Consider the following 15320-nt stretch of genomic DNA (forward strand, 5'->3'; position numbering starts at 1 on the left):
AGCCTCCCCCGATGTATTCGTTTATTTATTTATTTATTTTTATTCTTTTCTGATTTTTTTTTTTTTTCAATTGCGGTTTCTCGTTTTAATTTCCATATCCACATGCTGTTGATGAACAGGGGTGCGATCCATCAGATGCAGCGTCCTTCACATCCCAAAATCTCCGGACCCTCCTGCAAACGTTTGCTCGATGGACTGACTGGTCGGTGGTCACTCATGTTTACAGTACACAAAATGGAAATACACTATGCCTAATATCATCATGTCGTGTAGAGATCATCCTCCAGACACGTCAGAGCAGAGAAGTTTCCTCCTCTTGTGATTAAGGTGCAGTTGAGGGAAACAGATGGTTGTGTTGACAGTGATGGAGAGAGTCAACAGAGGAGTGGAGGTCTGCAGCCAGACTTCTATTGCTTCTCCTCCACCAAAGTGTAGTGGGGGAACAGCTGCCTGTACAGAGACGTCCACACACGTAAATATACTGTAACGAACCAGTTACAAAAACACGTTTTCTTGATCAAATAATCAACATTTCTTTCGTTAGTCATTGCTGTTTTTAAGGTTTTATAAATTTCTGACTCGAAAAATATTTTTATTTGAATTCTAGTGCGCAGACAATATTGCTATTATTAATAATACCGATCCCAATACTTAGAAGTTGATATGTATTTAAAACTAAACGAGCAAATTCATGTTAAACTGAATCCTCCAGCCTTTTTAGCTATTTTAAGACTCCAACAGGAAATTAAATACGTGTTTAAATGGCAGAATAGAATAATAATAAAAAAGATATAAAATAAAAATAATGATGATAATGATAATACTACTGCTACTACTACTTATAATTATAATAAAGATAATATATGCTGTATGGGATATTTCAACTAGAGTTAAGTCGCTAAATATACATGTTTGATTTTTCTCACTTCTTTTTTTTTGTTGTTGTTGTTTTGTTTACTGCTTCCCGTTTATTTTATTAAAAAAAAAAAACCGACCAGATCACTGTTTACTTCTGTTCCATCGGAATCGATTATTGAATAATATATGAGACATTACTTAACCGGTAAAAACATAACAAAAAAGTTGAAAAAAAAAAAAACCGATAAAACAGATTTATTTATTATTTACACGAAATTTTGCGCTTTAAAAAAAAACGAATTACTTCGATGACACACAAGCGAAATGTGTTGTTCTTTGACGAATAACAACGAAACGCAGTGAGTGCGTGTTTTTTAATGTCGCTACAATAACAATTCTGATAATATTAAACCACAAGGACACGCTGCGGATTGTAAAAAATTGAACAACTTAAAAATGTTGAATCATTCTTCCATCTTATGCTTGAACCCTCCGGGAAGAAAAATACTCAACTTGGCGGAGGATGACTGATTGATTCAAATACAAAAACGAAGACAGTCAACGTCGTGATCATCATCAGCATTGATCATGGCGCTGTGGAAGCGCGTCCTCAGCGTGTTACAAGTTCGCTTCAAGGTCACACAACGGCATTTGCAAATTAGATATATAAGGAGACAAACGTGAATTGATCTTTCCTGGGAACTTCCTTCTCATTCTTAACACTTGATATTTGGAAAAAAAAAAAAAAAAAAGAAACTCAGGTGGACACAGTTGACGGAGAGAGAAGCCAATCAGATCGCTCCTCCTCCTTTGGCCAATGACAGACGCCACATTGTTGTCAAATTTGTCTAATGAAAAGTGTGCAGCGACAATAGAGGAGGAGAGAGAGAGCTCTGTATCCACTGACGATCTCTGGAGGAAGTTAGTGTGTCCGCAGCTCCGTCTCCTCCTGGACCCCCAAAAGAAATGTTGGCCGGACTCGAAGTGTTACTGTCAGCTTGAGAGCGCGCGCAACTTTCCACTCACCTGTCGCTGCGGATGAGGTCCGGCTGAAAGTCCAGAGCCAGAGCCAGAGCCAGAACCAGAACCTGAGCCAGCCACATGGATCTGAGACCGGAGCTCCCGACAGTTTCCTCCGCCTCTCAAGCGGCTTCCATCCCGGTCTCCATGGCCGGCAACCTGTTGCGTGGACCTCCGCTGCTCCTGCGAGCCGCGGACAAATACCCACGCACGCCCAAGTGCGCGCGCTGCCGGAACCACGGGGTGGTCTCGGCGCTGAAGGGCCACAAGCGGTACTGCCGCTGGAAGGACTGCATGTGCGCCAAGTGCACGCTGATCGCGGAGCGGCAGCGCGTCATGGCCGCGCAGGTGGCGCTGCGGCGGCAGCAGGCGCAGGAGGAGAACGAGGCCCGCGAGCTGCAGTTGCTCTACGGCACTGCGGAAGGACTCGCCCTGGCGGCCGCCAACGGCATCATCCCGCCGCGGCCCAATTACGACGTGTTCAGCCCGGTCAGCAGTGAGAACAACTCCGGTGAGTTTACGCCTCGATTCTTCGTGTATTTATGGCTCAAAAATAATGCGGAGAAAGAAACGACGTTTTTGCGCGTATTATATCAAATGCCTCAGAAGGAAATGGTTTGCGTCCTTCTGTATCGTCAGTGCTCTTATTCTTATTATCGACACTGTAAACCCTGATTGAAATGACAAACAACGATGCGTAAACTCATGATAATACCACGCGGTATTCATTGAAATGAATTGATATCCAACTGTTATTAGTGTTACAAGTCACCATTTTAATGTGCACGGATGTTTTAAAAAACTTCTGAGCAACAACTGTGTAGACGAGCCACGAAAACACAGCTCGATCGTGTATGTCTTTACCCCGGAAAAGAAAACCCGCTGTCACGGCTTCCTCACTTCATTACCACTTGTCAAGAATGTAAAGCAACATTCCTATTTATACGAAGAAACTTTTAAGCGCGGGGCGAATGAATGCGCCATGTCCGTTACTGTCCTGAAGGGGGCGGTGTTGCAAGATAGATTCACTGGACGAGTCCGTGAGTCTGTACGTCCACTGGAGTCAAATGACTGAGTCCTATGGTGAAGAATTCGCCCCTTATATTCCCTGAAGTACAGCGCTTTAGTCTCATAATTAACGTTTAATATTTATCCCTAGAATAAAGGACAATCATAAGGTAAATATAAATTTATCTAATCGACTTACTTTTCATATTGTAGTGATCTTATATTTTAGTCTAATAGAAAACACATCAACTGTTCGTTTTTACTAGTTCGGAGTCAAACATTTGTCAAAATATTTGTCCCACTGAATGAATTGTTCAATCATACACGAGAAACAGTCAATAGAGTGGAATCATAATATTAATTATAATAATATTACTAATAATAACGCTAATAAACCCACAAACTTTATTCAGCAAGTAGTTGTGATCGAATTTTTTTTTAATTCCAGTTCGCCACCAACAATTGTGAAACCAATAATAGATTAATAGAGTAACGTAAAGTCCACTCAACTTCAAATTGTATTGTTTTCTACATTTCAAAACAATTTTATTTATAATATTCGCAATGTCGATTTAATTATTTATTATTATTCGATATGTTTGATCTGAAAATATTCCAAACAGCATGGCCAAAACTTCGTATGCCTTATTTAAAGATGCGCTTTGTTTTTTTTAAACTCAGTTTAAGGTTTATCAGTTAATATAATTTTGACTTTAATAAAATCTATAATCTATCTTGAATTTGAAATATGATTAACAAAAATTACAATTCGCTGAAAATAATTAAGTAATACTTCTATGGATCAAAATTGACTGAAGTTTATCTGTAATTTCACAGTTGAATAGATTTTTCTCCCTCGCTGGTGATTCCCAAAAACCTAACCACTGAAATGATTATCAAGTGGAGAAAGAGTTAAACAAAATAAATAAAATAATATGCTTTTTAGTTTCTAAACGCTGCTTACGTTCCGTATGACCAATAAATTAATAAACCACAACAACTATTATTTTATTATTAGTAGACTTTATTATAGCTATTGTTCTATGCTATTTCTTTTAGATTCATTCATTAAACTCGGCTTCATGAAGTCATCTAAAAATGCAAAGCTTATGCGCCGTTATTATTATTATTATTATTATTAACAACAACAACAACAACAACAACAACAACAACAACAACAACAACAACAACAACAACAACAACAACAACAACAACAACAACAACAACAATAATAATAATAAACCAGCTTCATATCAAACTATGTTTTCTCCTTCCAGACTCAAGTATCCAGAAGTACGACTTGTTCCCGAAGAACCAGCTGTCCACTTCTCCGACCCCTCCACAGGCCAAAGCGGCCCCCAGTGAAGGAGACTCGGTTCCCGGCATCTCCTCTCCAGACGGCCGACACGGCGGCTCAGGTTCGGAGAATGGTGACAGCGAGTCTTTCATCCACTCACCGGTGCCAAAACCGCTGAAAGATGGCGAGGAGACTCCCGGGTCCGTCAGCTCGCTCGGCACCGACTCCGGATCTGAGACCGACAAAGAGGAGCCGGAGCCGTCTCCGTCCTCCGCGGCCTCCAAGAACATGAACGCCATCGACATCCTGACCCGAGTGTTCCCGAGCCACAAGCGCAGCGTGCTGGAGCTGGTCCTACAAGGCTGCGGCAAAGATGTCGTCCAGGCCATCGAGCAGATCCTCAACAACAACAGCGGCGCTCAGAGCTCCAACAAGGCCGGTCCAGACGAGCCGTGGACGGCAGAGAGGATGCTCCAGAACGCGCAGCAGCCGCCGCCATCCCCGGCATCCACCAGCGGCCCGGCCAGGCCTCTGATCCCGGGCTCCATGACTCTCAGTAACCGCTCGGCCTTCTCTCCGCTGCAGCCCAACGCTCCGCACTTCAGCGGCGACCCGAGCACCTACTCCCTCGGTACCCACCTGGGCCTCAACCCGCTGCGACTGGCTTACTCCGCGCACAGCCGGGGCCTGGCCTTCATGGCCCCCTACTCCACCACAGGTCTGATGCCCACTCTGGGCTTCAGGCCTCCGATGGACTACGCCTTCAGCGACCTGATCCGTGACCGGACAATGTTGCACAAGGAGCAGGGCTACAGCGGCGGCCTGTACGGGCCGCTGGTCAACAACACGCCGGACAAGCAGTGATCTCTCTCTCTCTCTCACACACCGACACACACACATTCCACAAAGTGTTTTGGCGACAGTCTGTGTTGTGCACATAATTATATGGCTTGTAGTCAATAAATCTGAAAATGTGTCATTTGAGATTCGACCGTTCACGTGACCTCCCGGCGACACCTTCCAAGATGTTCGCTTTTTGTTCGCTTCCTCGATTTTTCTCAATGTTTTAACGAATAAAGAGGGCGACGAGTTCTTCTCACACCTGGATGACGCTGGTGAGGGTGCGTTCACGTGCGGACCGACTCATGAGGTCCGACAACTTCGTTGCTGTCAGCGCAGCTAAAACGCCCCCAGAATTCTGTTGAACCAACTCAAGACAAGGTGAACAAGTTGACCAGCGACACCGATGACTTTCCACAAAGCAACAGATTTAATTCGATTTTAGAAATTCAAGTTAAAGAGTATAATCTCAAGAGGAACTCGTTGAGAAAAATAGTTCAATAAGAGGCCGTCAAAAACGATCATTTCACCAGTGTTCTCCAGCTTTCTTATTTATTCTTGCGGGAAGTTAGACAACATAGATGTTGGTCCGCATGGACACAAGTTTAGCTCGCAAATATAGACAGAAAACGCGTCCATAATGGAATCTGAGCATCCTGTTTATCACTACTGTATTTGGCGCCCAAGCATGCGCGTTTTTCCATCGAGTCGACTACACGTGAACGCACCACCAGCCTCGGACTGCTCCGTTGTTGTAACCTTTGCTGTAAATTCCTAACAAATAACGTGTTATTGATGCCATTCATCGATGTATTATTTTCCATTTGTTTCATTCAGTTTGTATGATATATTTAGAAGACGCTTCGCTTCTTTTCACACTCGTAGTCTTCGCGAATATTTTGTGACCAAGTGCTGAAACTCCACATTGTCTTGTACACGCGTTACGAGTTGTGCTATCATATTGTATGAATATGCTGGAAAAAAATAAATATTATTTTAAAGAGTCACCGCTTTTGTTTATTTTATTACAGGAATATCACACGTCTCCTTATTCAATACCTTGCAAAAATGGTGAGGAACAATTTTTCATCGACAGATATTATACTTGTTTAATAGTATATTGATTTATGTATTTATTTTTTTAAACTTTTTTTTTTAATAAATAGGTTCAGGTTCACCCCTTCCTCAGTGAGAACTCATTGCGGTAGTAATGATGATATTTATTTATAGTTTTAGTGCAAGGGATATTGGGATAACGGTCTAAATAAAAAAGAAGTTAAAATAACACAGTACATTCAAAAGTATTATATAAAGAAGGAAGTCGACCGATGAACAAAAAAGAACAGGCCACACATCAATAGTCTCGGTTGACCGTGAACCCAACTCACCGCACCGTCTGCACCTGGAAGGAGGAGCTCGCTTCTTGCGTTTACGTAGTAGTGGCACCACCTGCCGACAGTAGGTTGTCATCACACCATGGGCAGCATGTGTTGGTCCGCTCAAGCTGTCGCTGGAAAAGCGTCTGCACAACAACACAGCGTAACACATTGGTCGGTTCTGAAATGAAATTATGATGAAATCGCAAATGAAAGGAGTCCCACACACATTGATGTCGTGACTTTTTTTTTTTTTTAATTATTATTGTTATTTAAACAAGACAGGTGTAATTTTCTTTCGGGCGCATTTCTTTCGCATCATCACTCATCGCTCTTCATGGTTCCCTCGGACGTTATGCTCATTGTAATTTTAAAATTTCTGTTCTGTTAATAAGTACATGGTAGAAAGGATTTCAATGCAGTACACCAAATGACAGTGTTCGCTCCCATTTCCCATTCATTCACTGAAATATTAGTACTGTCACATTCATGTTCTGTGATGTTTCCCCAACGGACTTCAAACTCCTCGAACTTCTCCACCTGTAGACTGGTTGCCCTGGCAACCGCCTGGCTCACCAGGGGTGTGACGTTTCTTCATCCGGGTCGTTTTTACAGAGCAACTGTTGTGTCACGTAGGAAAAGACGAGTCAGCCGTTCTTCTTTGCTCATAGCGACACCAGCTGAGGCGGGACTCCGTGTCATGCGAGCCGTGGATCCCTGCTAAGAACTACGGCTTCCGACTTGAGTTGCTCAGTTCTTCGGACTGGCTGTTTTCAGTGTGACTGACGCCGTTATGTGTGTGAGACACACGACTGACCACTAGATGGCAGTCTTGGTTAGCGAATAGCGTCCACGCGATGCCAAAATAAATACATGAAATTCAAATGCCTCGAATGACGAACACATTCACATGGCATTTTGTTCAATGATCTGGTTTCATCTAAGCAGCCATCAGACCAGTCTGGCACTGTTCAGGTTAACCTACCAAACTATAACCTCTGACTTGGTTTCTCGTTATTTCATTGATGTGAATAAACGGATTCTTTTGAAATATCGGGAAACAACATCGTAGTGCTTTTCTGCTGAAATTCAAGTCGTCCCGAATTTACTTCATGTTCCGTAGCGCGTCCCCTGGTGGTAGGAGGACTACAATACATTACCATCTGTTGACCGACAGGAGAGAATTCAACACATACATTAAAAAGCTGAAAATCGCCTGGAACAGCGACAGAGATACAAATCCTTAAATTGTTATGACTTATTAATGATACAAAATGTCATTTTTAAGCTTAAATGGCTTCATCGGAAAAGACAAGGTGATGCTGAAGGCCTTTACATTGAATACTGAAACAAGGCTGGGGCAATATAGATGGGAAAAAATGCACTTAAAAAAAAATTCCCTTTTTGCCCAGGCAAGTGCAGGTTGATTCCGCTTTGGTTGTAGGCATCACAAGGGTCCGAGAAAACAATGCTCAGCCACAGAGGAGAGCTGAGGCAAGGCGAGCGACTGAGAAAAGCAAAACTCTTGAGGAGTGTTTTGAACTGTTTGTTGCTTTTTCTCTTGTCAACAAAGGTGCCGATGAGGTAGAAACAGCTGAGGTGTTGATCCAAGTGTTGAAAACGTAATGTTAGAACCGAGCAGGCAGATTGTTACAGTCTCTGAATGGATGGCCGTGTGCAGTCGCGACTGTTCCGAGTGATTTCATTGTAATTTCTATTACAGTGATAAATCTGGACCGTGTCTGTCTCTCCTTGCGAGACGTGAACGTGCAAATGACTGTGCAGATTGTGGGGAATAACAAAGGAGGACGGCAGCATCCGTTCGGAGAGAAATGTGCGCCTGCCACGGCGAATATGCAACTAAGTTTCCACACTGCTTCCTCCTTGTCCACTGATGAATAATTAGACACAGGGAGATAAATAGCCACCGGCTGCCAGAACAGTGTGTGTGTGAGTGTGTGAGTGTGTGAGAGAGAGAAATCCATTTAAGTTATTACTCCATACATAAAACCCATTTTCACTTTCACAGCCGCAGTTTTCTTTACTGTCAGAATAACAAATAGATAACAGCAAAACAAAACAGCAGTGAGGAGAAAACAATTGTGCACATTCAGGGCTGAATTTAGACTCTGCCTCTTCCAGCTCAGTAAGCTCGCTCACAAAGTAGGCAAACAAATAAGCAAAATAAATGGAGAAAGTTTTGTAGCGCCAACCACCATGTTTGTTGTCCACACAGAAGACATGTCCTCTCTTTTATTATTCATGATAACGGCCTTATCCTCTCTTTTCTAACAGTCTAACCTCATTGTTGCCGCCATTTTAACAACCAGTGTCTTCATCTCAGCCCATATTCTGCAGGCATTACAGGCGGAAACTCTCAGAAAGACAAAAATAATTGAATTGATCGGTTTCATCGTCCTGTTTCATTTCCTTGTTGTGAACAGCCATACATTTGCAGAGCAACTCATGGGCGGCGAAAATGTCCCTCTAAAATCATTCAAAACAAACTGAATTATTTCATATCTGTATCGGAACATAATAAGTTCCTTAGATGTCATTTAAAGGGTGAAGATGCAGTGAGAGGAAGGTTAGCGGCGGTTAACAAGTAGTTATGATGGAGGTCTAATGTCACCGTCACTGATGAAAGCGCGCGTGTGTGTGTGTGTACTGTGGGCAGTCAGATGTGCAGTGTTCAATGTGGACTCCCCTCTCTGTGCGTTAATGACAAAACACCCTTGGATGGTATTGATTCGGGAATCTCATTCCCATCTGTCCTTGGAAGGGTCCCTTCATCATCCTGCCCCAGGAGCGCCCTTCACCCCCCCCACCTCCCTTCCGAACACTCCTTCTATCATATCTCTCCTCGGGAAAGCAACTACGCGAGGAAAACTTGTTTTTGCTCCCAGCATTCATGCATCAGGCTGATTTATTTCAACACCATGATCAAGATGGTGCTGTGTTGTCTTGAAGTTTGGAGTTCAGGTTCAAGCCTTCTGCTTTACGTCCATGTTATATTCTCGACTTTACCTCTGCACAGCCAATATTTCTAACTCATCTGAGCGTCGACCTCTTCTTAAGCTTAAAGCTGCCAGCACAAATCAGGTTTATACCTTCTGTTATCACCAGCTTTATTAGCTACATCCACAGATAAGACTTTATTGATTTTCATCAGGAAATTCAGTCGTCAAAGAGCAGTAAAGAGTCAGAGAGTTAAGTCGAATGGTACAAATACATTTGTTGCGGGAGGCTCAAGATGCCAGTTAGATGGAAGCACTGTAAGCACTTACAAATGTCAGGTCAAAGGGCCAATCGGCGACATGCGACGGTGTACTGCATCACTCCAAACTTCAAAATGCCATTTCAAATGAGAATCCTTTGTCAATGAAGCTGGCTACATGAGAAAGAGTAGACATTTTCACTATTTATTCAACATTAACATTTTGTGGATTTTGAAAAAAAAGCCGTGATTTTCCACTTTAACCTTTAAACTGCTATGCAAAATAATGTTCACTCCTGGTTTTCATTATTCATCTCTTCTGCCCATTGATAAGAGCAACTGCACGAAGAGCTCAACAGCCTGGAGTTCTTGCTACTATTCATTTGAGTGATGCTAACACTAAAACAATGTGAAACAACTCTCCCAAATCAGCCTGCAAACCAAGATGAAATCATTTTCCTACTCATTTTGGAGCAAAGCCTCACTTTCTTTCTGCTGGAGAAGGTTCTTACAGATTCTTAAAGCCACAGTCCTGTTTCCTTCTTAAGACTTCCAAAGATGGCGCCTGTGTTCGGTGAGGTGTGAGGAATGCAGTACTTTTTATTGTCATTGCACACACAGCAGTCCACTGTAGTAGGAGCCCATAATGTCGGTGTCCTGAACATGAATGGCGATGGAGGCTGGAGGGCCACCACAAGCTCCTTGGTTTTATTGGCATGTAGTAGGAGCTGTTTTCTTCTTCCACACAAGCTGGTGACTGTCTCCCACACCACTGTCCTCATTGATGCATCCCACAGAGGCAGAGAGCTCAGAGGACCTCTGATGGTGCGCTAGAGAGTTGAACCTGAAATCTTCTTCTGCAGCCTTGTTGAGCCTCCAGAAGCGGCTGGAATGGAGCATCCTGAGAAGCTTGCCGGCCCAGTTCTTCAGGCCCTTCCGTATAGCTGTAGCTCAGACAGCTCTCACTTCACCGGGGCCTCTGGTGTTGAAGGGAGAAGAAGTGGCAGCGGTGTCCACTCTACCTGTCTGTTTGGACCCTGTGGTGTTACAAAAACATCTGACTCATTCATGTGTGAAATGTATTTATGAAGAGATGAGAGCAGGGGAAGGCAACAACAAGTTGGAGCTAATTCTGCAATTACACAAATCTGTGATATTCTCTCGGCGGGACTCTCCTCGTAGTTCACTGCGGCCACATCATTAGCTCAGCAGACTGTAAAGTAGAACAAATTAATATAATACTAATGCTAAGAGGGAACCAGCAGCAGTTGCCAGCCAGTTATCAGAAGCCCACAAATACCCAGATGGCCCGTGTGTATTTATAGTCGGTCGGTTAAATCTGTTCTTGTCGGAGCCATAAATGCCACCAGCTTCTTCTTCTGTGTGGCAATTAAACAAACTGATGTTGGAAGAAATGAAATGCTGCGGCGGAAGTGGAATATTTGGCTGCATGTGTGTCCACAACAGAACACAAACATGATCGCTGAGCATTTGCTTTGCGTTTGGATGTATTATATCTTACATTCCTGGAGCATCTGTGAAAACTCTCCTCCACTTTTCTCAGTCATTCTCCACCAGGTGTCCTAGATGTCTAGTTGTGTTGGCTTAGCAAAGGCAGATTTCAGTCATATTTTCAGGAAGTGTTGACGGTGCGACAAGGAATAGATCATTCAAAGTTTGTGCTCTTCTGATTTAATATGCAGTATAAGAATATATATATATATATATATATATATATATATATATATATATATATATATATATATATATATATATATATATATATATATATATATATATATATATATATATATATATATATGTTGGCTTTAGTTTTCTAGTTGCAAGTGGATGCCATATTTATCCAGAAGTTGTTTATATTTGGACAAGACAAGCTGTCGTGGATGTCGCCATCTTGTTTTCTGACTGGAACATGGTGAACTCATTTTCAACTTCCAACTTGCGTTTGTAACCTGCTGCTCAACCAAAGTTGTTTGTTGAGTTATGAGCAGGGGTCTCGAGTCTCACGCACTGACTGTGTGAAACACGCATTCTGGCCATTTCACCTGCTCACACACGTAAAAATGTTGGCCACCATGTCAAACACTGGGCTCCCTTCCTCACCATCACAGTTGCCAGAGGAACAAACCTCTCGCCCCCTGTGCACGTGAAGTCTCTCTCAGCCATTGGCTTCAGGTAGCAGCCTTCTGCTCCTGAAGTTACTCAAACATTTTGTCTTGTGCTAAAGCTGCAGACTGAGGAGAGAAATAGAGCTTGCAACTAAACCTGAGAAATGAACCACTCTACCAACTCCACCAGTGTTGGAACCAGAAACGTTTACATCACCCATCTATGAGGACCATGTAGCCAAAACTTAACTTTATATTTAGATTAGTTTAGATTTGAAGTCCTGTCTTTGTCCCACATTTATTTTGTATTTATTTGCTCAAAGTGAAAACATTTTAAACATTTATATTTAATTTATTATGTAATGCACTTCATACGAATAAATACAAATGTATGCCTTTATACGTATTTGTCATCTTAAATCCCTGCATTAACATGCATTAACATAGTATTGAGGACTGAGTGTCTTCGTCAGTATCAATGTCATGTTTGTCATTTTGCCATCATGACAACCATCCTGCCTTTCACTGAGTTGCATTTGTGGTTCACCATGTCAACATCCATCAGATGTGAGCTTGTCTTTGATACATTTTGGAAACATTACCAGCCAATTTGAAGACACTTTTGAGACACTGTTTATGGCCCACAAGGGAGACAGGGGCCAGACGTTGCCCTCGTGCTTTTGAGTTTGACTCCTGCCCGAGAGGGACTGCGGCTACTTTAAAAGCTGATTTGGTAGCAGCAGTGCTTTCTCTCCGTTACAGCGGAATTTGTGAATTTGAAAAGTGCCTGAATTAAAATTTGGCCGGCGTGCGCATCCTTGCTGGTGCACGCACGTGATAGAGCTCATGGTGACGCTTCATATGAGCTTTAAGGATAAATGGACGTCAAACTGTGCCGACACAGCATGAACACACTTAATCTGCTCAAGTGGAGAGTGTCAGTCAACACTGCCGCGCCAGATAAGGTGCGCGAGAATGGATTTGTGTGTCTGTGGCCTGCCACTGCCACTTATACGTACAGTACACGCGCACAAATGCAAATTCTGCAGAAGATGCATTTCATTTTTGTCAATCATCTCGTGTGCACCGTATCCCTGCGCCGCAGAAACCTGAAAAGGGCACAACTGTAGCTCCCACTCCTAAATTTAGATCTCTCCGAGTTGTTGATCCTCCCTCCTACACACAAAACGCAACATTTAGGTTTTTTTTCTTCTTCCCTCTTCATGCCTGATGTTCCTTTTTCAAGTGGATAAACTCAGCTAAACTTCCAGTGACATCCAGCTGACTGACAGAAGTAGGTCTGCGTGGAAGAGAAACTGCGAAGGCCTCCTCCTCAACTGTCTTCCTCACGGAGAGAAAGCACTCTTCATCCGTCCGTCTCATTCCGACTCTTTGCTCAGTCTATGTGTTTTCACTCATCCTCCATTACTCCATCTCCCTCATTGTCGCGTCTGCTGTTATTCCTCTTTGTCTTTCCTGCACTTCCTTCAGCCTCTCGCACGCAGCCGGAGTCATCAAATGAAGATTAAAGAGCCTTCACCGCCACACACACCCACACGTGCACACAAACACACCCACTTGCCCCCTCAGGAAACCTTACACAATTACATCCGGAATGGGATTCATTCTCAGCCTTCAACAACTCATTAACTTTGTATTGCAAATTGTATGTTTCAGCAGAAAGCATTGATGAGGAACACTAAGAACGAGAGGCTTCACCACCGACCGTATCATTTTAATGTGTGCTGGATGGTATTAGCATATACCAAATAGTGTAGTGGATATTCACCTCATACAGAGGAGGCTGTGCATAAAACCTCCTGCCGACCAATACTTTAAGTCCCAAATGTTTAATATTTGCAAATGAATGGCCTCTTCTTAAATCCCTGGCGGCAGGCAGAATTCACAGCCCTCAGCCAGATAAGGTGTCAAACCCAGAGTCACAACACACATACGTCATCCAGACTCATTGTAGCATTGAAATCCATTCAAGCGTTCACTATCTCCCGTTCCTTCTTGACCTGCGGGGCTCCTGCAGCCACAGCTGATACATACATACATACATATATATGTCCCAAAAAGGGTTTGAAAGGAAACTCAACAGTTAACTCATCTGAACTGAAAGTGAAGGACTGAAGTCATTTCAACTGAGATCTGCCTAAAGAAATAGTGCACACTGCATCGCCTGTACCTCTCAACAGGTTCATCCAAACACTACCAAGAACCGCAACTCCACCCTACAGCAAGAAAACAAAGTCCACTGCTCACCACACTGCGAACACAACCAGCCGCACAACGCTCAACCCTGCTCCATCACTCCTTCATATAAAATGAAACAAAACACTTCCCTACACACCTCCACGAGGTCACTAATCGTGATAAAACCAGGAAGTGTCCAACTACTTCCTCCTCTTTTCCTGGTGGTGAGTAACACAACCGACTTGCTTAACAAATGTGATACCTAAATAACTCCCATTTAATGGGACCAATAAACATACTTGTTTGTGTTGTTTTTTTTTTTAAATAAAACCATGAAATGCAAACTCAAGCAAACCTGGGATAGTTTGAATGCATCATACAGAATACCACCATGCAACAGTAACTTTAAATAAGAAACCAAGTGGGTGACTCAAGATCTTCTCCATAGTTGTTAACTATCACAGATTTGCCATTGTCAAGTCAATTCAGTGAGTCACTACTGCCACCAGGCGCTCACGTCCCAACCATGGGCCCCGGCCCTATGGTTGAGAATCGCTGGTTTAGAGCATGGGTGGCTGCATCGTATGCTGCCACTGTGAGGCGCTGTCACGCCAAAACGCAGGACAAAGAAAGTATAAAACTAGGAGAGAATAAGAGAAAATGTAAAATGTTATTTGATTATATTTTCCAGTTTATATACATTTTAAAGTGTGAATATCTTGGAAACAAAGGTACTTTAAAAACTTGAAGTGCAGGAGCCTTTGAGGTGTTTGCTGCTGCTATATCACCATGCTACTGATGCTACACACAGCCTTGAACTCATGCTCTTCTCAGCCAATACCAAACCTTTTCTCGACCGGGTTGGAGCAGAAGTACTTGTCTGAGTCCCTCCCAGGTGGCAAAGCTTCTCTGCTCTCTTGGGAGGACAGTCCAGACTTGTTCTGTAGGTGAGGACGTGGACGGAGATCGACTGATAAGTAGAGCTCCGCTGACAGATTCAAGATAGATCATCAATGAAGAGCAAAAAAGGCATGTGTGGACACAAACACAGCAAAGTCGAGAGACGAAGAAGTGAAAGTGGGTCAGTCAGAAGTCTGGAAAGGTGGCGCCAAAAGGATGACTGGTGTGTTGAAGCATTATTGACACCCGACCACAGTCCACCTCCACCCTTTGACCAGCAATTACAACTCTCCAAATTATGATCTATACCAGTGAAGAAGAGCCGGCCGCGGATGGAGATAGATTGAACTCTATCTCTGCCTGTGTCTCCACTGCGCTTCCTCGCTCATGTTTGCCGATGGAGACGGATGGCTCCGGGCCCCTCGGCCTCGGCCCCTGCAGATTGATTATTGATCAGGTGGACATAGATGGATCGA

At 43.2% G+C, this 15320-nt stretch overlaps 1 protein-coding gene across 1 annotated transcript; it reads left to right on the forward strand.

The window, feature by feature from the left end:
* Positions 1 to 25: 25 nt before the first annotated feature.
* dmrta2 (DMRT-like family A2) lies at positions 26 to 5167 on the forward strand. The gene is made up of 2 exons (XM_053877849.1): positions 26 to 2389; positions 4164 to 5167. Exons 1-2 carry the CDS (start codon positions 1960 to 1962, stop codon positions 5045 to 5047), a joined length of 1314 nt encoding a protein of 437 aa, XP_053733824.1. The 5' UTR covers positions 26 to 1959; the 3' UTR covers positions 5048 to 5167.
* Positions 5168 to 15320: the final 10153 nt, after the last annotated feature.

Source organism: Synchiropus splendidus, chromosome 1, assembly GCF_027744825.2.
Source record: "Synchiropus splendidus isolate RoL2022-P1 chromosome 1, RoL_Sspl_1.0, whole genome shotgun sequence".
NCBI classification, from domain to species: Eukaryota; Metazoa; Chordata; class Actinopteri; order Syngnathiformes; family Callionymidae; genus Synchiropus; species Synchiropus splendidus.